The sequence below is a fragment of the Podarcis vaucheri genome (assembly GCF_965113315.1).
Source record: "Podarcis vaucheri genome assembly, chromosome: 12".
NCBI lineage: Eukaryota > Metazoa > Chordata > Lepidosauria > Squamata > Lacertidae > Podarcis > Podarcis vaucheri.
In genome coordinates this window covers 52,950,491-52,975,432 of record NC_138750.1, presented here as the reverse complement: position 1 = coordinate 52,975,432, position 24,942 = coordinate 52,950,491, and the positions used below count along the sequence as shown (strand labels likewise).

Sequence of the window (24,942 nt, the reverse complement as noted above, 5' to 3'; positions counted from 1 at the left end):
TTCAGCTAGTCCAAAATACATCAGCTAGGGTACTGGAACTGTCACAAGAAAAGATGTATTGTACATTTTGAAATAACTACAATGCAGGGCCATTTTGAAAACAGTTCAGGTGCTGTTGCCAGTGCTGGATTTACGTATAAACTAAACAAACTACAGCTTAGGACCCCACTCTGTTGGGGGCCCCACAAAAATTTAAAGGAAAAAAAACACCTGGATGTACATTTCCAAAATACAAAATAAGTTCAATAATTACTTTGATAAAATACATATTTTGTTACGTGCAAATGGCTTTAGATACCTATTAGGTCCATAAATTACCATATAGCATATGTTCAACACAAAAAAATAGTGACAATTTGTTGTTGACAAAGGACAGCTGGACATATAAAGGGCCCCATTACCTTCAGTAGCTTAGGGCCTCATCAAACCTAAATCCAGCCCTGGCTGGTGCTCACTTTTGAAGCCCTAAAACTGCATTTGCAAGCAACCAAATTTAGAAATGGGTTGAAGCCTGAAAACATTTTTACTTCATCTGCTATTTTTATATACTTTTATTCATTATTTTGATGTCCCATTTCAATTGATTTTTTTTTACTTTCTGCTGTTAGCTGCCATGGGAGCAGACATGCTGAAAGGCTGTGGTATGAATGCTTTAAATACATACACAACATAAACATTATTCTTTAGAATTGCTGTTTGCTTTTAAACGCCTGTCTTACTGGTATTGTGCTTTTGACATCTCATAATGGTCTCATGAATAGTTCTTAATCAGCAATGGGGGTGGGGAGAACTAATTATGGTACTTCAGTACATGTTGGAGTTGCCTTTGGATTTTCAGGGGCATTGAAACCAGGGCAGAGGATTCCATTGATTAAGCTGGAACCTGGTGACACTACCATGCACATTGACACAATGGTAGAATGGAGAACTCTGTAGACCACCAAATTTTCAGTGGGTGACACAATAGATGGCTAATTCTATGACTGAGCCTGCCTGGGACAGTGCAGCCAGCCAATAGAATGGGTTGTAGTTAGGATACAGGACCATATGTGTCTGCCCTTTCATCAGCTCCTGCTTAGTGCAACACTGGACCATCTGACACGAGACATCAAGAGGTGTGAAATACCACACACATCCTGTATCTGGGACAGGGAAGGAAGGTCAGGCAGTGTCTCGCCCAGTTCTCTCTGATAATATTATGCAACAGTGTTCTGCAAAGGTTACAAAGCTGCAGCTCATTAATCTCCCCCTTTGCAGAGTGAAAAACACCTGCCTACCATCTCCCTCTGCTGTTTTCAGGGATTATTTAGCTGGTGTGTTTTATACTCACTCGACCCAGGGTTCTGCGTGTGTCAGATGCAGAGCGTCTTTCAGCTTTTGCATTTTTTAACATGTTGCTGGTTGTCAAGAAACATAGGCATTGCCAGTGCACAGCCTCGTATCTTTCCTGAGCGGGAGCCTATTATCAGCTGCAGTGGAATATCTGCTTCAAATCAGCCTGTTCTCCATGATTACAGGCCGTGGAATTACAGCACCGGATTGTCAAGCAATGTTGGATATTTCCATTTTCTGTGCAACCAGCCTCTGGGTGAGTTGTCAGACCCAACTGACAACCCATGAAGCAAACTCCTTATTCCTGTATTGCTGAGTCTGCCTCCTTCTGCAGCCTACACTAGCTGTAGAGGGTTTTTTTCATGCATACAATATAATCCACTCTTTCTATTTTTGAGTACAGACTTGTAATCATCTAATTGATTAATTTAAAAAACTAACATAAGGAGAAAGAAAACATTCCTTACAAAAAAAATTAAGGTGCAGCTTTGACTTTGCAGCCTGCATTTGTTTCAGAATGTTATCTCAATTGACACAAAAAGAGGCAGAATTGAATAAGCACCATATATTTTGACTGATAATTCAGTTTCTAGCAGGTGCCATCTGTTTGTGAGGAATGAAGAAACTATATTGTTACTTAACCAATCCTTTATCCATCAATTTAATAAACCTGCAGTTGTCATAATATCAGTAGCATAGTGAAGGAGGCATTCAGTGGGGTGGCACTCTGGGATTCCCCCCCCCCTCCAGTGCAGAAATGATGGCATTATCTGCGGGAGCCCCAAGGTAGCTGGCAAGTGAATGAAGTTTTAGAAGGGCTTTCAAGTTTTATTATTGTTTGTGGCAGATTCACACAGAAGAAATCAGAGAATGAATGAAATACTCAAGCAGAGGCTAGCTACGTCTTCCCTTCTTTTTTGACGTGGTTCCTATTTAATGCTAGCAGTTTAAATTGTAACACTTTATGACTGTAAAACTCACTGTTTCCCAAATTTGGGTCTCCAGCTGCTTTTGAAATACAATTCCCATCATCCCTGACCACTGTTCTTGCTAGCTAGTGATGATGGGAATTGAAATATACTCAGAGTCGCAAAGTGATTTCATGCTCTTTATTCAGCTCATAGTGGTGAGGAGGAATGAATGAAAGTCCCCTCACAGTATCTGCTTTATATACATTATTTACACAATGGGCTGCACATGATTGGCTAATTCTGGAATTCTACTGTAAGCCAATCAGGTTATGGATTCACTTCTATCTGGAGCTGGATTGGGTGGCTCCTGCCAACCAATCATACTGCTGCATTCTGAATCCTATTGTTCTAGGACTAATCAGACTGCTGCAATTTGGATCCTATTGTTCTAGGACCAATCAGACTGCTTCAGTTTGGATCCTATTCAACTCAGTACATAACAGGAATTGTAGTCCAAAAACAGCTGGAGACCCAAGTTTGAGAAAACTGATACAACTGACTAACAACTTGCTGGGTTTTGTGATTTTCCTTGGAGGTGAGACTGTGGGTTCTCCTTAGGGGCATATCTATGGGGGTTGTCAGAGTGGGCTCCTTTACTTTCAGAACTTATTACAGAATAAACTGAGGTTATTTTGCAGCATGACTGAAATACTGACAAATTCTTTAAACCCACTATTTTCCACAAGTGGAACTATTGTGCTGAACAGGTTGCGGTCTTAGGATACAGTTACACTAAGTACACCTCCTGCACAACCCACGACAATTTAGCTGTCATTCAATATTATTAAAAACCATCCTGTGGTCATTACAAATGGGTTCCATAATTGAATTCTGCATTGTGTGAAGGAAGAAGGGCTTCTCCTTGCCAATTTGCACATACTACTGCCAGTCAGTTTCACTGAGTGGCCCGAAACTCAAAATAAGGAAATTCTCAATTTCTCCACATTGTTCATAATGTTATTAGCTTCTATATGCCTTCCTCACTTTGTCAACTATTTTTTAAGCTAAAGCAGGACAGTAAATTACCTCCTTGTACAGATTTATCTGTATTTTATTGAGCCATTAGCATTGATTCTATACCCAGTTGACGTAATTGTGACAGATAAGTACCAGGGGGAAAACATTTTCAGGTATAGGGGGTGGAATTACCCCACATAGCAGCTGACCTTGTGGAAAAGACATTAAGCATCTATTTGTGTCCAGGGCATCTTGAGAATAAAACCTATATATATATACCTCAGTGCTGTTGCTTCCCACCATACCTCAGACCCATACCTCAGAAATATAATATGAAAACAAGGCCTAAGCAGCTTGTTTTAAAACCAAATCAAGATGCTGGCCAATACACACATAGGACTGGCTCAGAAAGAATACCAAAACATAACTATTGCATGCACAAGACATAGTAAATATCAGGGCTGGTGTGTGTGTGTGTGTGTGTGTGTGTGTGTCCATCCTCTTTTGCTTTTAAAATTAACTAGAGTTTGCAGTTGCATCTGAGCTGGAGTAACTCTGGTTGGTTTAAGCATTTGTGAGTTCAAACAAGCCAAAATCAAATCCATGGGTTTATGATCCTGGCATTGTCATAGCTGGAGTTTAAAATTATCAGAGCTCCCCAAGTCTGAAGGTCAGCATTTTAAATGGAAAACAGATGCTCCTGTTCTCCTCTGTTGCATGCAAGAGGAACAAGCGAGCCTGTGGCTCACAGTGGCTCAGGCACAGAAATGCTAAACGATGGTTTGAACTGCCCCCAAATGTCAAAGTAGCAATAGTTTGTAAGGCTTGTAAATCTATCAGTGTCAAAGATCAGTAAATATATGTCTACTGGATTTGATAGGCATGCAAGAAGCTGCCTTATGCTGACATGGGTTTATCTAGCTCAGGCAGGGATCTCTTCCAGCCCTACCTAGAATTGCCAGGGGCATTCTGCTGCACATATGCATGCGTGTGTGTGTGTGTGTATAGTATATTTGTGTATGTTTTTAATTTGTTTGATAGTGTTTCGTAAGCCACCCTTGAAGGCCCGGGTAAAATAAAGAAGCATAGATAAATAGTGCATTCTAGCCAGGCTATGAGAAAGTGAACCCATGGAGCCTCTAGTTCATGGTGGAATCAAAATGGAATTGATATTGCAATTCAACTGCTTTAAAACAAACAAGCAAGCAAACAAACTATGGTTAAGAAGATCAGGTGGTCCAAAGTGCCCTGTACTGTCTTGACTTAAGGAAGTAGCCCTCAGTATCATATATACATATATAAGCATGACTTTCCCATCTTTCAGGACAACATTCCTTCCGTGATTGTTTGATGGGGTCCAAAGACAGTTCATTTGGAAAGCTGACCGTCATTCAAAAACACACTTTTATTGAAATCCTTCTTGAAAGGATTGGATTTTTTTTAAAAAAACTTCTGACTTGCCTTCTGCGCTCCTTGTGCAGCTATTGCTTGATTTTGTTCTCCTCATTTGTTCCTTAGATATCAAATAAAAATTAGAAATGCCATCTCTATATAGCTGTGCTGAGGGCTGATACAAATAGTTTGACAACCATGTGGGCGTCTGTTGAAAACTGCTTCATCTTTGCAGTGCTTCACAGTGGGCTGTAACATTTGCAAATGACTCACCAGGTTGATACCATCAATCATATGGAAAGTCTCCACATGCATATTCCTTGCATTGTTGTTACCTGGCCCTCTAGATTGCTTTGATGATTACCTTAAGCCATGACTGAATATACCAGAAGGTTAAATTACCAGGGACTGGCAGCTCTGACCTTTTGGGTCTGTAGTCTGAATCAGACCAACAGTCATTCAAGACTGCTTGCTGCCCTAGATATTTCCTTTTGAAAAGGCAATAAGTTATCAAACAATGCTTCATTGCTCAGAAAAAGTCTGATCTCTACGACTTCACTCAGAGAGCAAGCTTGTTTTCTCCTGCTCCGGAGGCTAGGACCTGAACCTATGGATTCACGTTACAAGAAAGGAGATTCCGACTAAACATCAGGAAGAACTTTCTAACAGTAGGACAGTTGAACTATATGACCCTCAGGGTCCCTTCCAACTCTACAATTTCATGATTCTGTGAAGAGCTGTTCGACAGTAGAACAGACTTTATTGGAAGGTGGTTGCTTCTCCTTCATTGGGGATTTTTAAGCAGTGATTGGGTGACCATCTGCCATGTATAATTTAGTTAAGATTCCTTCATCACAGGGGGTTGGGCTCAGTGATGCTCAGGGTCTCTTCCAACACTATCATTCTATGATTCAATGACTCTTGACAGGCTTCAGGCTCTGTTCAGAGACAAAGATTCAGCTGGGTTGGTGAGAACAACTCCTGATGTTCCTGGGCGTTCTCCAAGGTCCTGAAGCCAGTTAGGGTAAAATAGGGATTGGGGAACCAGTGGCGCTGCATAAGTTGCACTACAATTCCCACCCACATGTTCCCTATACCTCGTGTAGTGGATATTCAGCCTGGCCAAAACAGGACAGCTCCTGGTTTAAAGCACGAGTGTGGGGGTGTGACTGCATCATAACTCCTGTTATTCCTGACCATTGTCCATGCAGGCTGGGGCTGCTAGGAGTTGGGAGTTCAACAACATCCCACACTCTCCATCTGTGGTTTTGAGATCCTGTACAGGCTAACTCAGAAGTAAGTACCATTGAGTTCGGTGGGGTTTTCTCCCAAGTAAGTAATATAGGACTGCAAAATGTATGTAATCGCAGTTTTTCTGTATAGTAAGTCACTTGCAAACATTAAAGCCCGCAAGCAGAGGATCCTCGCATGGACATATGCTGTGCCAGTCTTTGTGTGGGAATGTAATATTTGAATGGGCCCTAAGGATACACAATGTAAGAATGGGAAAGCACTTAGTATTCTACATACAACCTTTTAAAAAAATAAAAAAATACACTTCTAACTGAAGCACTGAGTTGTTTTCCTGGAGAAATAATTAGCCCCACTCGCTCATTCCATGCTCTCGTGTTGATAGGTATTTAATACATTTTGCTTGCCTGTAGTGGGAGGCTAATTTACTCCTAGGATTCTTAAACTTGATCAAAGCTCAAACAACTCTGAAATAATAATGCCTCAGCTTGAAGCCTATTAACATTCATAACAAGCTATGCCTGCAAAGTGCAATAGACAGGTAGGAAACTGAAGGACATCAGATAAGAAACATTCTACTTGACTCTGATCAGGAGGTTAAGTTATTAAAACAACACACCATACAGAAAACTCTGCCAAGAAGGTGCAGTGTAAGGGAGAGCAGCCAAATAAAATATTTGATCCTTTTTGGCAGTCGGAAGTATTGAAACAAGAGGTGCCTGGTGGAGTCGGGTGGTGAACATAAGCAAAGTGTGAGAGCCAGTGTAGTGTAGTGGTTAAGAGCAATGGACTCGTAATCTGGTGAACCAGGTTCGATTCCCCGCTCCTCCACATGCAGCTGCTTGGTGACCTTGGGCCAGTCACACTTCTCTGAAGTCTCTCAGCCTCACTCACCTCACACAGTGTTTGTTGTGGGGGAAGAAAGGAAAGGAGATAGTTACTTTGAGACTCCTTAGGGTAGTGATAAAGCGGGATATCAAATCCAAACTCTTCTTCAAAGTAAAATTGAGCTAACGTTTGTTGGAAATGTTGAAGATCAGAATGTAATATCTCATGATGTGGAAGCTTGCAGAGCATTGTAATCTGTGCTTCATTGAAATGATAAAGCAGACTAAATTATCATTCTAGCTGCACATTCCTGCCTTATTGTTTCCACTAATAGTCAAATTAAATTAGTAAAAAAGGGTCATGGGAAAGTGAGAGATTTGTATTAAATTTCCCTTTCTCTGTACTTGCCAGCTGAATGACAGAGATTGTTCTAAATGACCTAGGTTGCATACACACGATGCAAATACAGTGGTACCTTGGGTTACATACACTTCAGGTTACGGACTCCACTAACCCAGAAATAGTACCTCGGGTTAAGAACTTTGCTTCAGGATGAGAACAGAAATCGTGCTCCAGCGGTGCGGCGGCAGCGGGAGGCCCCATTAGCTACAGTGGTGCATCAGGTTAAGAACAGTTTCAGGTTAAGAACGGACCTCTGGAACGAATTAAGTACTTAACCCGAGGTACCACTGTACTCCCAAGAGTCCTGGGAACTCTGGTTTCCCCTCACATAACTACATTTACCAGAACTCTTAACAAACTACAGTTTTCAGGTTGTATGTGTGGTTTAAATGTTCTTTTAAAGTATGGTGTGCTGGTTCCAGACAACAATATTGTACCCTGTTAAGGCTATTGATAAAATGCCACCTCTTCCTGAGTTGCCAACCCCGTCAGCTGCCCACAGCCCACCCCAACCTCCAGTGAGACTCTCTTTCCAGACAGGAAGTCAGGGGAGGAGCCAGCATCCCTGCTCCCCCTTCTGAAGCAGCTAAATCCAGAATCCAAAGCACACAAGGGTAGAGCTGTCTGCCCCCACTCAGGTTCTTGCCAATCAGCCCATGTCCTTTGTCTCTTTTTCCTCCTGTATTGGGATCTGCCAACCTTAGTCTGATCCCGACAGAGCTGTGGGACTCACGACAGTTAAGTATGATTACCTAGTGATGTTAAATTCTGGAGAATAATCTTCTGGAGAATATTCTCAAGAATATTCTCAATTGACGAGAATATTACAGAATTTTAATTTAAAATAGGAGAATATTCATTTTAATGCATTGAAAATGACTTAATAAGGTGATGGCACCAGTAATTGTCATGTTAAGGTTTGGTATAAGGAAACTCAGTAGTTAAACCATTATTTTATTCTTCCATTAGAACATGTTCATGTTACAGGACAAGTCAAAAAATGCAATTGGCATGTTAAGGTTTGATACAAGTAAATTCAGTAATAGGCTATCTTGTGCTTCTAATAGCTCTAACACTTAATAACTGTTTTGGTGACTAAAACACAGTTTGATAGACAAAACTCTATGTATACATATAAAAAAGAAGCCATTAAATATATTATCATTATACGATAATATATTTCACTATAGCAATCTCTGGTAAACGGCACCTTGCACCATTGAATGGCACTGCAAAAAACAGTTACTGGCACTGAATAAAAATATAGAAACGCCAACTGTTTAAATCAAGGCCACCGCACATGCTGTTACACATAATTGTATAGGCCTAGGTACTTTAAGTGTATAAAGCCTTAAAGCTACTTTCTGTTAAAAAAATCACACTGTATGGCCAAGAGTACAGAATTACTAAGAATAAGGTCACACCAAAATAGAAAAAAGGCTATTACATATAGTTGAAATACATACAAATTCAAATGTTCATCAAATTAAATGAATAGCAATTTTAAAACTAAAAAAAAAAAAAAAAGTTTTCTGTAGCTCACATTTCAGAACTGCCAATGGTGAGTGACACAATGCCCAGTAATGTAACTGGATTAAAAAAAAAATCATTATTCATTACTTACACTGGCAATATCACAGCTTGACTTATTATTTACTAGGTTTTTTTTTATTTAATGTGGGTTGTAAAACTGGTTCTTACATTAGAATTTACGGTTTGTGGGGAATATTCTCCGGATAATTTTCTAGCAGAGAATATTCTCATTCTCAAGAATATTCTCCAGAGAATATTCTCACCTCACATCACTGTGGTTACCCTACTCATAATTCTTGAGGAATCAGAATGCAGGGTAATGTAGTGCCACCTATGCAGATGGGAGTGGACATTTGCAATCCTGACATTTTCGCAAAGTGAATGAGTGAGCATGTCATGCCTCATCTTTAAAAGCTTGGCAGGCAAGGCAAGATTGGGACATCTTCATTGCTTCCATCCAGTTTTGAATGTCTTGCCTGGTGCCTGAACTCCTGGACCATGACTCTCCAAACTCTGTGTCCGCTACCAAGCCACTACGGTTACTTGCCTGGATAAAGATCTCTTTCGTATATGTAAGAGTGTCTGGCTGCATGTGTTGAGTGTGAGGCAGAGCAAAACAAGAAACAAACAAACAAAAAAAAACCTGTTAGCACTCTGCAATGCTTTTATGTAGAGCCAGATTGCTTTGGTTCCCAAGGATCCAGCAAACTTTTGTTATTCACTTTAGGTGTCAACAACATCCATTAGGACTACCTTTCTACAGGAAGTCCTAATGGATGTTCAAACTTGTACCTGCATGCTGCCTGTACTTTGGGTAACTGCACACTGTCTTAAATCATTTGGTTGTTTCACAACAGAAGTCTGAAAATGTTAAAAATGCTTATATTGCATTGTAGTTAAGAATGATAAGTGGGTTTCCTCATCGCTCTGTCTACTAGAACTATAGCTTAGGCGTGACTGTCACAGGCTTAAGCATAACTAACCTGCAACTTCATCCATTATTGTATTTTAGTTTCCCCAGTATCAAAAGAATATGAAATACATTATTTCCCCCATTTCCCCGCCCCCAATATTTTTTTAATGAGATGCAATGGAATGGCATTTCTGGCTTCAGTGACAATTTAAATTTGGACCCCATCTTGAACAAGCAATGAGAAATGTTTGGAAACTCATTAATAATGTGAGGCAAGGCATTTAATGAAATGTAATACTTCTGCTCTGCCTGAGGTGGGTGGGTGGGGATCCAGCTATATTAAACCTGGCTCCTATTATAACTAGAGTTAATGAAAAACTTCCGTAATCGTCAGGCATAACACAGAGAGAAACTTATCAATAAATAAGTAACTTTATAAAAGCAATCTGGCTCTTCTGGTCATATTTTGATCTTGTAATTGCATGAAGTTTTGTTTTTCCACTTGCCTTTTCTGAGTGAGCAGTGGGGAGAGTTGCCTGCATCTGCCAGTGATTTTTACATATGTAAGTATTTATATAACATTTCTGTCCCAAGGAGTTCAAAATGGCACTCTGCCTCTCCATCTTATCCTCATAACATCTCTGTGAGGTAGGGGTTAGGCTGAGAGACCGTAGACTGGTCCAAGTTCACCCAGTGAGCTTCGTAGCTGAGTGGGGTTTTGAACCCTGGTCTCCCAAGATGTAGCAAATACATAAACCGCTAGACCACACTGGTTCCTCCACAATTCTGAAATCGTAAGTGCTGGTGGCTTTCTCATTTCTGCAGGCATGGGTAAAGGCAGTGAGGTCTTGAGCCTTCTCTTTGGTCGCACCTTTGCTTTGGGTGTGGTTATCTGACTCCCTGACACTAGCTTTCTATACTAGCAAGTAATTCCCTTTTAGGAAAACCTTTGGCTTATAACCTCACTGGTTGCCGAAACACTTTGCCTTCTGCTGTAAAATATTAAACTATTAATTTTTAGTTCTGTCAACATTCCATACACAGACTGCTTTACTCATCGTCATTTCTTGGTTTCATTTTTAATTGTTTGAGCTGGACACTTTTTAATTGTTTGAGCTGGTAGGAATGTAAAACGTTTGTAAATGTTTCCAACTAATCTCACAGATAGCCTCCATCAGATTTTCTAGGCTTCTGAAACTGCTTAAGGTAGCTAGAGATGAACCTGTCCCACCTCACACCCTCTTCCACAAGGCTTTCACACGGCATTTCTGTGCCCAAGTTTCTTGACATTCCTCTGTCTTGAGAAACAATGGAATGTGCCTCCGGGGGTGAAGTCAAACCACTGTGTTAGCAGCCCCAAAGTGACCTCTCCAGGGTACAAGCCTGGGCAGTGTATCTGGAGGTCCTGGGCTGCCCAGACAACAAGACACCCCCCGTCAGCCTCGCTGCTGTGGTCCAAAGGAAAGCAGGGCAATATGTCTGGCACCAGCTTGGCTGCATGCGTACAAGGCACCATTCAACCATCTTAGGGACTTCACTCCGCGTTTGTGTAGGGCTTGCTCCTTAACCTTTTCTCCTCTTGAAGATATCCTGCAAGGCAGTGGAGGTTTTCTTTCTCATAGATAAGTTACCTTCTCATGTCGACAAGCCTCTCCCTTCCCTCTACAGCACATACAGAAACTGCCTTCTTGACCGCTGCACCTGCTAGAGCCTGTCTTCACAAGCAGGGGAAGCCCCTAACTCACCAAGGGTTTAGCCTGCCAATTGAAGCTGTTCCTGGTATTAAGGTAAAGGGACCCCTGACCATTAGGTCCAATCGCGGACGACTCTGGGGTTGCGGCACTCATCTTGCTTTATTGGCCGAGGGAGCCAGCGTACAGCTTCCGGGTCATGTGGCCAGCATGACTAAGCCGCTTCTGGCAAAACCAGAGCAGCGCACCGAAACACCGTTTACCTTCCCACCGGAGCGGTACCTATTTATCTACTTGTACTCTGACGTGCTTTCGAACTGTTAGGTTGGCAGGAGCAGGGACTGAGCAACGGGAGCTCACCCCGTGGCGGGGATTCAAACCACCAACGTTCTGATCGGCAAGCCCTAGGCTCTGTGGTTTAACCTTACCGTTCCCTTAAAACACCCAAAATAGGTGTAAGCAATAAATGTGCACACAACCATCCTAATTGGTGTTACTGTCCCAGTTCTCACATGTGAACAAAACCAAGTCCAATTGTTTATGATAGTGTGACATATAGCTGAGTATATTTCCATACAGTATTTATATAAGAAGAAAGTTGTCATGCTGCAGTTTGCATGACCACCTAATGGGAGGGGGGAATTTTGGGTGATCTTTAAGGGGATGGGAACTGACATCAGAGTAGGGGTGTCAAGTATACCATTAAGGAGCTGTGGGGGGAGGGGCTTAGGTTGAGGTATAAGGGGAGAGGGTGGGCAAGGGGGGTGGGGGTAGGTGGGGTTGGTGAGCAAGGCCGGCAGCCCCTGTTATGTAATACAGTGGGTGGATTCCAGTCTCCACAGTGGTTGCAGAACTGGTGGGCTTGCGCACCACCTCTGTGTTTCCCGTAATGCTGGTGCAGGTGTTCAGGGTGAAGGTAAGCAGACCTTTAGCTCAAGGTGAGCAGATGGGTAAGCAAGGTAAGCAAAGGGACGCGGGTTGGCACTGTGGGTTAAACCACAGAGCCTAGGACTTGCTGATCAGAAGGTTGGTGGTTCGAATCCCCGCGACGGGGTGAGTTCCTGTTGCTCAGTCCCTGCTCCTGTCAACCTAGCAGTTCGAAAGCACGTCAAAGTGCAAGTAGATAAATAGGTACCACTCCGGCGGGAAGGTAAACGGCATTTCCGTGCTCTGCTTTGATTCGTCAGAAGCGGCTTAGTCATGCTGGCCACATGACCCAGAAGCTGTACGGAGGCTCCCTTGGCCAATAAAGCGAGATGAGCGCCGCAACCCCAGAGTCGATCACGACTGGACCTAATGGTCAGGGGTCCCTTTACCTTTAAGCAGATGGAGGGTGGGAACTAACACTTACAGTGGGGAGAGGCATGCATTCATAAAACAGACGCTCTAAAGTGGTTCCAGTTGGTTTCAAGGAACTGGAAGAAGAAGGAACAGCTCCATTCTATACTGATCTGTGCTGCCCTCCTTGTCACAATCAAGCATTTGTAAAGCCTTCCTGAACCAGGGCAGATTGCACACAGCCCCTCCCAATCTGATCCAGCACTGTTGCAGGGTCACCCTTTGCTGGCTAAAGTGGATGGTCAGGCTGTTTAATTTCCTATGCAGGAAATGGCTGGTGAAATAGAAATAGCTATGTTGTTGTTTTTGCTGCTGCTGTTTTAAAAAATCAATTTATAATGCTCTTAATCCCTTCATTTGCCATTTGCTGAAATTAGGGCAAGGAACATTAGCAACATATAAAACCCTAGAAGCTACCGCATGAGGAATATATCCTTATCATCACTTTATTTCATTGCAGATTATTTCCAGTGTTTCTGTAATAACTTCTCTTCATTTCTGTATGACTTGAAGCAGATTTGCATTTTTTTTTTTAAAAAAGGGGGGGAAGCAGGATTAAAACAGCCCCTAAGTAAGAGCTCAGCCTGACAGTGTCTGAAAGCTACATCATTTCAGTTCATGCCTCTTCTTAAGGTTGGGTGTCTGGCACAGGGACAACTTTATCTTCCTTCTAACCCAATCCTAGCGCTGGTCGGATGAAGCCTGCTGCCCCATGCTCTCCGTGGAGGACTTTCGTTCCCCCTGCCCTTAATGCCAAGTTCAGTTATTGGCTATTTTATGCTGAGCTGTGAACTGCAAGGCTATTGGAAGGAGCAGTAAAAGCTAAGGAATGCCTTTTATTTTTAAGAATATACCTATCACTCTACTGCCGTGCTTATTTTCCAAACAGTCTTGACTGTAGAACAAACTTCCACCTGTATAGGATATATAGCGGAACTGAAGACGTTTGGGATGAACAGAGCAAAATTGTCCAGAGCTAGCAGAATTAAACAAATTTGGAGGGTGAGTTAAATTATAACGTTTTTCTTTTACCAAAATAGTTGTAATGAAATAGGTAATAAATTACAATCAAGGGTTGTTTTTTCTTGCTGTGTGTGTGTGGGGGGGGTTGTTATAAAAAAAACAACTTACATGGGTTTCCTGTTATTTTATACAGATGCTTACAACTTTGCAAACTAGTTTCATTTTTTTTATCAGCAAAAAAATGGCAAAACAACCACCACCCAGTGTTTAGTGCCTTAGGTGTTATCTGTGTCCATATACTTATCTACCACAGAGAATCCTTTATAGAGTTTGAAAGAGAAGCACATTATTCAGTGTGTTGTTGTACAATTTTGTGTGTGCTTTTTTAAAAAATCAACTACAAAATGATTTGTTTGTTTTTATATTAAAAAAAGCAACAGTCAACTAAAAATCCTACAGGCAATCTCATTCTCCTTGCCAGATGCTGTATATTTAATTATTAAGGGAAAGGCTGCTAAAAAAAGATAAACCTTATGTGTAGCTGCATTTCTCTTATTATCTTGTGTGCTGAAATATAACTAATGGAAGGAAAACTCCGAAGGTCCGGAGTATTGTAGAAAGGTAGTTACTCTTGAAGTATCAAGTGACCTAGGAAGATACTCTTCCCCTAGGTAGGCTTATATTCTTCTTCACCGCATTCAGAAGTTTATTAGACTTAATATGATGAGCATTTTAATCCTAGCAGCTCTTTTTTATGGCTTCCACATTGGAACTGATAAAGCTTTATCATACTGAGTCAAATTACGGGTCCATCTGGGTCCGCACTGTCAACCATGACTAGGAGTGGATCTCAAAGGTTCTGGAGTCCTCACAACCCCGCTTGGTAGGTGCCAGAGAATGAACAAGAACCTTTTGCATGCAAACCACCACTAGACTACAATGAATGAAGCATGCCGGCCATTTTTGTGACAGAAGAACCTTTTATATGATGCAAGCAACAAGTGAAATGGCTGGGTCTCTGTCCTTTTATGGTGATTTCTTTCTCTTTCTTTTTCAACCCAGAACTGGGAAGTTTTTAAACTGATACTCCATGCAGTATTGTTAGAAATTATCGCCAAAATACTGGAGCAAAGCCATCGCTGTATATGTTCCGACACCAATGAGCAATTGGTTCCCAAAGAGCTATCTACTCCAAACCTCCTAGCTTAAATGAAGATGACTCACAGCATGAGAGAAGCAACTTAAAGGATGCTAATGGGTTGGACCAGATGCAGTTGTTCAAAATATGAAGGGTATTTTAATATGTATATATATATATATCTTAGCTTAAATAGAGTGGAATTCAGCTGAGAACTTTTCAGACCCCACCCCTCCACCTCACCATGCATTGTTCAGCCTGACATTTAAATTTGCAGTGTGACAATGTAGAATGTGTGTTGTTGCATGCGTGGGACCCCATTTTTATGTAGCGGGGCTCCAAGATGGCTTAATGCTATATGTTGACATTATTTGGCAAGGTGTGGTACTGGAAAGTGGAATGTGCTCCTATTATAGCCTTGCATTCCTGGATAAATGAGGGTGTTGAGTATTCTGAGGTGTCATCAGTGGCATGAATGCAGCTGTTTTATTTGATTTCATAGCTAATTGCAGTTTAAAAATATGAAAGCAAGTGTTCCCATTTTGTTGTACGAATTAGAAAGATTGCTTGGCTTTGATTTGTTTTTTGTTGTAAAAAGAAGACTGTTATGGCTTCTGCAAACATTGTTTTAATAATGCCAGATCTTAGTTGTGTAAAACAAAATGTAGTTTACACAGAAATTAAGACATATCCATTTCCCATAAGTAGATACTATATCATATCAAGTGACAAAAGATAATTACTGCTTGCCAAAGAATCTCTCTTAAATAGGCTAAGGGAGCAATTAGGTTCTCAGGTTTTCTTGCACAGAGTAAAAATGTTTTATTTCTGTCTAGCTTTCTTAAGGTGTTCTGCAGTTGAATGCTTTGCCTTTTCAGCACTGAATGCAAAAATTTCCTTTGTAAAAAGCAAATGCTGAATAGTTGAGAGTGCTATATTTCATGCTTTTTCCTGCATGGTTTTCTAAAGAGGTTATATTCTGTTCATTACCCTTATTATATGCCATGCTTAAGTTAAATAGGTTAACTTCTGAAAGATGGGGAAAAGTTTGGTGATACATATTTCACTTTTTCTCCCTTAAAGGGAAAGAAGTTGAACCGAAAATGATTTTAAGAGCTGGTGTTAGAATAAAATATATTGTCACCACCATGGAATGTAGTAGAGGAGCAATTGGGCATAATCTGCTGTAGAAGCTTGAACGTCTGTACCATACAGCTTCTTCAACCACTTAAACTCTGAGACTTAACTTGCTTGGGAATTATAACTGCAAGGCACAAACCTTTTTCCAAGTAAAGTATTTTCAAATTTGTTTATTTTAAAACTGATTTACCGTAATAAGGCACTCAAAGTAGTTTAGAGCAAGTAAGCCAAAACTAATCTATTGTTTCATGTTATCTGCCCTGTGCAATTGTTAGTCCAGGGCAGCTCTTAAAGTAAATTTCCTTTGGAAAAGAAAGCATTGAAGATTTATGGTCCCTTTGGTGATCTCTGCTGATTTGCAAATGTACAAGCTGTGCGGCTAATATGGGGTTGCAGACATAATGACACAGGCAGACAGTGTTAATCCCAGCATAAGAGTTCTGTCCTTAAAATCCAAACAATCTCTTTGCTAGATCCCTCCAAAAAGCTTCTGTTTTGTTCTCTGCGGATGTTCTCAGTGTTCAGACTACTTGAACTTGATTCTGCACCTTATAGGTGGGGTATGTTCTGATGTTACGACAAATAACTGGAACTACCTAATTAGTAGCCAGGAATTAGAGCAAGTGGCAGCCTTGTAAAGTGCATTCAGATTTTGGGGTTGCCACTTTGGCCTCCAGTCCTTCTCAGATACCTTCCTTGATCTAACTAAGCAGATATGTGAATGCATCACCTGCTCCAATCAGAGGCCATAGGCTTAAGACAGATACACCTTGAGAAGTTTCATTGAAATGCGCATTTGAGCATGGGTGCCATATATTCATTTTTTCCCAGTGGGGTGTGAATTATAATATTAAAATGTGGAACTCTACCCTCTTTCTGGCTCGGATAGTTGCCGTCTTAAAGTGCAAGCTAGCTCAGAATTGGGAGAGCAACCTTAAAAAAATATACAGATTCCATGTGTTTGCTGAATAGAGGATGAAGGAGCGATGTGGATGAGGAAGAAGCCATTACCTCCTTCTTGCCTCTACAATGTGACTATCAGTAGCAAAGGCAAACTGTGTGAGTACAAGTCCTGCAAGAGCAGGATGATAGACTACATGTTCTTTGGAGAGAGAGAAGTGTGTACTGGTGCTCTTTCTTCAAGGCAGGGAGCCCACTGATTTCTCTTACCCAATGGCCCACAGCAAACATACTGAAACTTGCTTTCTACATGATTAGCAAAATGCATTACAGTCACACCTTGGGCTACAGACGCTTCAGGTTGCGTTTTTTCAGGTTACGGACCCGCCAAACCTGGAAGTACCAGAACGGGTTACTTCCGGGTTTCGGCAGTCGCGCATGCGCAGAAGCGTTAAATCGCGCTTTGCACATGTGCAGAAGCACTGAATGCTGCGGGTTGAGAACGCGCCTCCTGCACAGATCACGTTCCTCTGTATCGTCATCCCGGTCTTTGCCTGGTTACAAAACTAGAAATGAGCCAAGCTTGAGGGAAGGTGTCTGATATGATGGGGCCATGAGCCGGTGAAGCAGAGGGGAATGTCAGTTCCTCTTGCTTGTGCACTTCCTTTGATGTTAAAAATTATAGTCTGTGCTTGACTGGCACAGACACATTAAAACTGGACGGGTTGGTGAGACCACGGCTGTGTACATACCATACATTTAAAGCACACGACTCTCCCTCCCCCCAGAATCCTGGGAATCATAGTTTACCCACACAGAACTACAGTTTCCTGCACCCTTTGAAAACTATAGTTCCCAGGATTCTGTGGGTGAAGTCATGTGCTTTAAGTGTGCATTAAATATATGGTGTGTATACAGCCTCTTTGTGCTTTGGAAAAGGTGGTAGTTTCTTGTTGCCTTGGGACTACTAGACTCCTCATACTGCACTGCATTGATTCATTGACACCCCCCCCATCTATTCTATTATCCCCTGAGAATGATAGGCACCTTGCTGTCCCAATCAGTCGTTTTCCTGTTATTTCAGCCACTGTCACATGTTGCATCAAAAACCTGAGGCTAATGTTATGCATTATTCAGTATCATAATATTTATTTATTTTACAACATCTTAAATAATATTTTTTGAAGTGATTGAGGTTTGTTTCAAAGGCTTTCAGCTGTTTCTTCTGCAGTCCAACTTGTGGTTACTCATGAATTCTTTATGGCTTCAAGTTTTATTTCACTGGCAGCTTGTCCCTAATAAACATATTTGAGGTTTTGTTTGAATTTGAGTTGTCTTTGCTGGTTACTGTACACTTCACAATATATCTTATATAATGGGGATCTTCGGCATGTTGTAAGGAGCTTTAGAAATCTGCCTGGTGGTTCTGTAGCAAGGGTGGGGTGCGTGGGTGAGGAATCCCACAATTGTTTGGCAGTTTTGGCCAAAGTGTCTACACTAGCATAAATCCACAATTTGATTTTAGACGTAGATATACACAGCCGGCTCACCCATCTGATTCACTATGCCTCTTTGGCATAAGACGTGCCCCACTGTCCACTGTTGCAAACACTGTTATTAGCATATACACAGCAAGCCAGGTTCACATGGCCACTTGCTCTACTTCTTTCCCAATCTGTGAAACAGAGAGAGACTGGATATATGGCTCTGTGTCTTTTCTTTAATTGAAACCGCTCCTTCCTGCTTTACCTATTCTATTATCCCCTGACTCCTGAGAATGATAGGCATCCCCCTCCCCAGGTTTAATGAGATAACCACCCCAGGGTAATATGCGGATGGGTCTTACTTCAGGATGGTCTCATTATATACTTTAGTCACTAGGTGGCAGAAGACTTAGTTGTATCAGGGTGGAGTTTCCTGGTGCTGTTCTTTTTCTGGTCAGAGGAAACAGTAAAATTCTTGTCCATCTTCTGGACTGCTGTGCAGTGGTACCTCGGTTTACGAACTTAATCCATTCCGGAAGTCTGTTCTTAAACCGAAACCGTTCTTAAACTGAGGCGCGCTTCCCCTAATGAGGCCTCCTGCTGCCGGTGCCCCTCCACCATTCAGATTCCATTCTTAGACCAAGGTAAAGTTCGCAAACCGGACACTATTTCCGGTTTTGCGGAGTTCATAAACCAAATCATTCGTAAACAGGACTGTTCTTAAACCGAGGAACCACTGTATTCTCTGAGCTTTCCTAGACAGCCATTGCTATCTTAGGCCATTTATGTTCTGTGTTGTCTTTCAGTAAATGCTAGTATTCAGTGGGCAACTTCACAGCTCCACCACAACACATTGGCCACTACTGATGGAAGCATTCCCCACATCCGAAAGAAGATCAGAACCTGCATTTCACCTTCAGTATTATATATATGTGATTTCCTTGGGTTTTGTCTGGGAGCACCCAGTCTTTCTAGGCTGCATCCACAACGTACATTTAATTCACACTGCTCCCCGCAAAGAATCCTGGGAGCTGTAGATTTCCCTTCACAGAGCTACAGTTCCCAGCTCCCTTAAGAAACTAAGGTACCCGGGATTCTTTGGGGCAAGCCATGTGCCTGGCTTTAAATGGATGTTGTGAGTGTGACCTAATCTGTCCTGTATCCTTCAAGGGATGCTGATGCAGGGCTAATAGAGGAAGAAGTGGATGCAAGACATCTCTGTCGTAATGCATTGTTTGTTGTCTTTAAATGCTTTGTTTGTTGTCCTTAAATACTTGAGTCTTTGGAAAATTAGTCATAACCAGGTTCCTTGGGGTATTCCCAATTGTTCTCTATCAGATCCTACCTGAGCTGCCCCCATAATCACTCCAATGTGAGAGGGGTGGGCAGGGGGTTTCTTTGCTCCTCTGCTCGCTATTTTCACGTAAAGACTCTGCACCTTCACTGTGCTCTGTAAATGAACAGTGGAAACAAGTGGAGAAAATATATGTATCCAGTTTGCCATGTCTGGTTTGTCCTGATTTTCAGTGCAATTCAGATGGTGCTTGTGGGCTACTTCAACATGAGATGTGGGCACAGTAAACTACTAATATGGATAAGCTTATTTTGAAGGAGAGATATATTTTAAACAAACAATCCAAGTTGTTTCCATGGAGGAAGGACCTGTTTACCCTGAAGCAAGGTAGTTTTGGATAGTGCAAGTGTGTTAAAGGGGCAGTCATGCTCTAGTTGTATGAACTCTGGAGGAAGAACAGTCTCAAGAGACATGAACTCTCTGTGGGCTACAAAAACCTCCCTGAAGAGTGTGGAGCCCTTTGAAGTAGAAACTTAAATAGTAAGAGGAAGTCTTTGAAGTGTGAACTCCACTGTAGATGTTCGAAGGCTGGAAAAGGATAAGCATTAGTATCGTGGAGGTTTGTGCATAATTCCCTGCTTGTTCATGGTTCTGTAGGCCGTTTCTTTTTGAGGGTGGGTAATGTTCAATTCAGATCTTGTTATATTGCAAGCTCGCCTTCTCCTGAACCTTTTTTCAGCCTAAGGTTCAGATCAAGAACTGGTTTTCCCCTCTGTGGGCCATCCTTGATAGGTGGGTGGGGTTGCCCATCAGTTGGCCACCTGATGTTGTCATGATCCACAGGCCAGAAGGTCCCATTTGTGTCCTAAATTATTCAGCAGAATTGACAAAGAACCACCTTCCTTGGTGGTAAAGGGAAGGATAGAGCCAAGGAAAAACTGTCCTTGTGCTCATAATGGGGAGTAAGATACACTCCAGGCTCAATCTGCCAACACAGAAGAGAATAGTTCCATAGACCGGCAGAATTCGAGACCTGGGAGAAGAGACGGTGGAAGAGGACTGGAAAAAATTCAAAGACTATTTACAAAAACACTACAAATTGTATGAATGTTAGGAGAATGCACGCTTGAAAGTAACAGGGCAGCAGTAATCTGGCTCTATGATATATGAAATTAAGTTGATAAAGTTATTTAAAATCTGGGACATAATATTTGAGAAAATTAAGAATTGAAATAAGGTAATAAATTGCTGTCTATAACTATCGAACTGAGAACGCAGAGAAGGGAGATGCGAGGAAGTCTTAAGATCATGAAAATACGACTGCTTAACAACTGTATTTTATATCTATTTTTCTTTTATTCTTTGTTTACCTTTCTTAATCTTACTCTGACTTTTCTGTGGTGATGGTATTTTATATGTTTGGTGGTTTGTTTGTTGTTTAAAGAAAATTGCAATAAATATCTTATAAAAAAAGAGAGAGAGAATAGTTCCATAGATGCCATTACTTCTTTGATAACTTGCATAAGTTCTTTGCTTCATATATTGTTTAATGAAAGTAATGCATGTGTTTTGTTTTAAACAGTGTTTAAGGGAGTTTGATACAGGAGTTACTGCAGGGGCAAACTTAATTCCAACATGAAATTTCTCTCTCTTTCTTCCTTGATTTCTTGCTCTTGAGGTTAAGCCAAAACTAAAAAGAAGAATTTTCACTAAAACTACGTAAAAGTCAAGAACAACAAAATATTACAATATGACAGTGATAGTTTACTACCATTTAGACATAAAATCTGTAATTAAAAAATGAGACTTCAAAATACAATTTCTGAGCTCTCCTTGCAGTATAATATTCTTATTGCAAGACAGTGAGTAATAACTGTAATCACCAATGTATATGGTGAATAGCAATTTCAAATATGCTTCAACTTTGTGGTCATCTTCAGTGGCATATAAATTACAGTTAGTGGTTAGTAGTTGCTCCAGAATCCAATAATCAGAATCAGGCTTCCATAAACCAGGAGTCATTTTCGTATATATCTTTGAACAACCTTAATAACTGCCAACCTTCCACTCCTCAGACTCTCTGAATCTGTACAAGAAAACCTGATCTAATTACAGTTTGTGATGGTCAGATAAAAGTGAAAATGGCCCATCAAAATACAAAGGAAATAAAATGCCTGTTGTCAAATCTTTCAGTAAAACTTTAAAAAAATCAAGTCTGGGGAGTGGAAAATAGTCCATAATAAGTTTGTTTAAAACATTTAGAATGTTGTTTTAGTTCAGAAGTTATGACACTTGTGCAACAACTGCAAAACCATGGTGTGGTTCCAGCAGTTCTTGTGCCCTGTCCTGTCACCTGGTTGATTTTTACATCAATTTATAGAGCCAGTCCATAAGAAAACTGCAGTTTGATAAGCTGTGTGGTGGACATCTTACTCCCTTAGCAGGAGAAGCAAACAAATGATTGCAGGAAGGTATACCCCAGTTCTGTTTTAAGAACAAGTTGTGAATTCTAGTAGGTTATGCTCAGTATATGCTCAAGTTAGACTGTGGTTCTATGTAGTCCCATGATTTCAGACAGGAGTTCCTGGGGATTGAACCTGGGAGCTTTTGCATGCAAAGGAGATGCTGTACCACTAAGCCTCCCCCACTCCCATTGCTGCATCTCTGTTTTCCCAGGCCAGCCAGGCAAAGAGCTTTTGGAGTTGTGCTGTCTGCCGATTTTAATGGACCAGCACAATACTGATGTCTATTCACAATCATGTGGGGCCTCTTGGATTCAGGAAGAGGTGTTGTCGCTTTTACCTTTCTGCAGAATCTTACCAACCTGTCTGTGTCCTCAATATCCCCAGGGACTTAATAATAATAATAATAATAATAATAATAATAATAATAATAATAGTAATAATTTATACCCCGCCCATCTGGCTGGGCTTCCCAAGCCACTCTGGGCGGCTTCCAATAGAATATTAAAATACAATAGTCTATTATACATTGGAAGCTTCCCTAAACAGGGCTGCCTTCAGATGTCTTCTAAAAGTCGGGTAGTTGTTCTTCTCTTTGACATCTGGCGGGAGGGCGTTTCACAGGGCAGGTGCCACTACTGAGAAGGCCCTCTGCCTGGTTCCCTGTAACTTGGCTTCTCACAGTGAGGGAACTGCCAGAAGGCCCTTGGCGCTGGATCTCAGTGTCCGGGCTGAATGATGGAGGTGGAGGTGCTCCTTCAGGTATACTGGACCAAGGCCATTTAGGGCTTTAAAGGTCAGCACCAAGACTTTGAATTGTGCTCGGAAACGTACTGGGAGCCAATGTAGGTCTTTCAAGACCGGTGTTATGTAGTCTCGGCGGCCGCTACCAGTCACCAGTCTAGCTGCCGCATTCTGGATTAGTTGTAGTTTCTGGGTCACCTTCAAAGGTAGGCCCACGTAGAGCGCATTGCAGTAGTCCAAGCGGGAGATAACCAGAGCATGCACCACTCTGGTGAGATAGTCCGCGGGCAGATAGGGTCTCAGCCTACGTACCAGATGGAGCTGGTACACAGCTGCCCTGGACACGGATTTAACCTGTGCCTCCATGGACAGCTGTGAGTCCAAAATGACTCCCAGGCTGTGCACCTGGTCCTTCAGGGGCACAGTTACCCCATTCAGGGAGTCCGCCACACTTGCCTGCCTCCTGTCCCCCCAAAACAGAACACTGTGTGTCTGTTCTAATCTGAAATGGAAGGTGGGGTTAGAGAGAGAAAAATATGGTGGCCCTTTGCTAGGTTTTCAGTCACAGAGCCCGTGTCAAATTGAAACTATTTATTTTCAATCATTAAAGCTCTGTTTAAAGGCTAAGTAGAGAACAAGCCAAATACCTGTTTAGATAATGGAAGTGCTCAGAGTACTGTTTGCTGTAGGTGGGTTATGGATATATGCCAGAGAAGAGAGTCCCAATGGGGCTCTGTACTAGAAAGAGCTTTCCTGGCAGAGAGAATGTGAATAGCAAGAAGATAAATGATAAGAGACAGAAGCATGGAAGAAGTCTGAGAGTGAAAGAAAGAAAGAAAGAAAGAAAGAAAGAAAGAAAGAAAGAAGTCTTAATGGACAGAATATTCTGTTACAGAATACAGTAGTTCTTCTCACTGAGCTAGCTAGATAAGCTGCTGGCCGTTGTGATTTGTGTACAAAGTACAAACATGCAAACACAACTAAGCAGATAAAAAACAGCCAAATTAAATTTTATACACTAGAACCAAAAATTGGAATGGGTCAGAGGAGATTAGCATGGCCCCTGTGTAAGGGTTGTCATGGAGCATGCTGCACCTGGAGGCATTTGTTAAATCGTATATTATTCACTGAGGCAGTTTACATGCGACACTTCAAAGCACTACAAAATGCAAACACCAGCCGTTCTCCATGGAGCACAAGGCTGGGACAACTGAATAAACAAGCTACATAATTAAAAACTGAACAGGCCGGCAGTGTCCTCTTCCCTGAAGGATTAGGGAGGATAAGATTCTGACGTACTCTCACAAAAGGTTGCTGGCCAAGGTACTGAGTACCTGTTTTGGAACATGAGTCACAATTCCATCGTGCAAAAGGAGAATTATTTCATGGGTACGCTGGCCTGTGTGTAGCTCTCCTTCCTGACGGATATGATGGAAAGATGCTGGCAACGATCAGTAAATCATGATTTGAAGGGCAGGTAGGATGAAAGCTTTCTGACATTCAACAGAAGCATCAGTGTTGCCGAGGCTTCTGCAGTGGAAAACCTGGACATTGATTGTTTTTGCAATGCCCTAGTAGATAGCTGGGTTCTTTCTTGTGTGCTTCCCCCCCACCCTTCTTTTAATGAAAGGCAACAGCCTGGTGGACATATTTAATCATTAAAGATTCATGGTGTTTTTGCTCTGTGTTATCTGCCAGTGCCTGATTTGAATTGATACATCTCTTCAACGGGAAAGTTTTGTGAGAAGAAACCTTTTAATTAAAAAGAGAAGGGATATGAAATTAGACAGCATATGTATAAAATCATTCTGTAGCATCAACAGCTGCTCTTTTTCATTAAAACACATGCACATGGTTTCCTTATCAAAAAGGCTATTCGCTTCCAAGCCAAACTTGATAAACAAAACAGGTTGAGTAACGTGAATTACGGAACGCTGATTTATCTTATTAGGAATTCTTTCATGCACAGAAATCGGGGTTTAGAGCCGTGGTATAGGGGAAGGGGAAGAAGCCCCTCCACACACACACACACACACACAACCTCAATACAAATGGGATTTGGATGGCTCTGACGGTGAATCAGAGAATGTGTCCAGTTTACTATTCCGTTACTAAGAGCTTACCACTACACTACTGGTTTAGAGATTGCTTTGGGGTAACAGCCTTGACGCTTCGCTCTCCGCTGTCTATAAGAAAAAAGTATTTTAAC

The 24,942-nt window shown here is 41.6% G+C and overlaps 1 protein-coding gene across 5 annotated transcripts in view; it reads left to right on the top strand.

Annotated features, from left to right (window-relative positions):
• DPP6 (dipeptidyl peptidase like 6) overlaps positions 1-24,942 on the top strand; it is a 506,040-nt gene that overhangs the window by 212,081 nt on the left and 269,017 nt on the right. Inside the window, exon 1 of one of the 5 annotated variants that reach the window (XM_082192259.1) lies at positions 13,511-13,610. The exons of the other annotated variants lie outside the window; for them this stretch is intronic. Coding sequence (XP_082048385.1) covers positions 13,560-13,610 — 51 coding nt within the window. The 5' untranslated portion in view covers positions 13,511-13,559. Of the gene's footprint in view, positions 1-13,510; positions 13,611-24,942 lie in introns of those variants that run through there. 5 annotated transcript variants of the gene reach the window in all.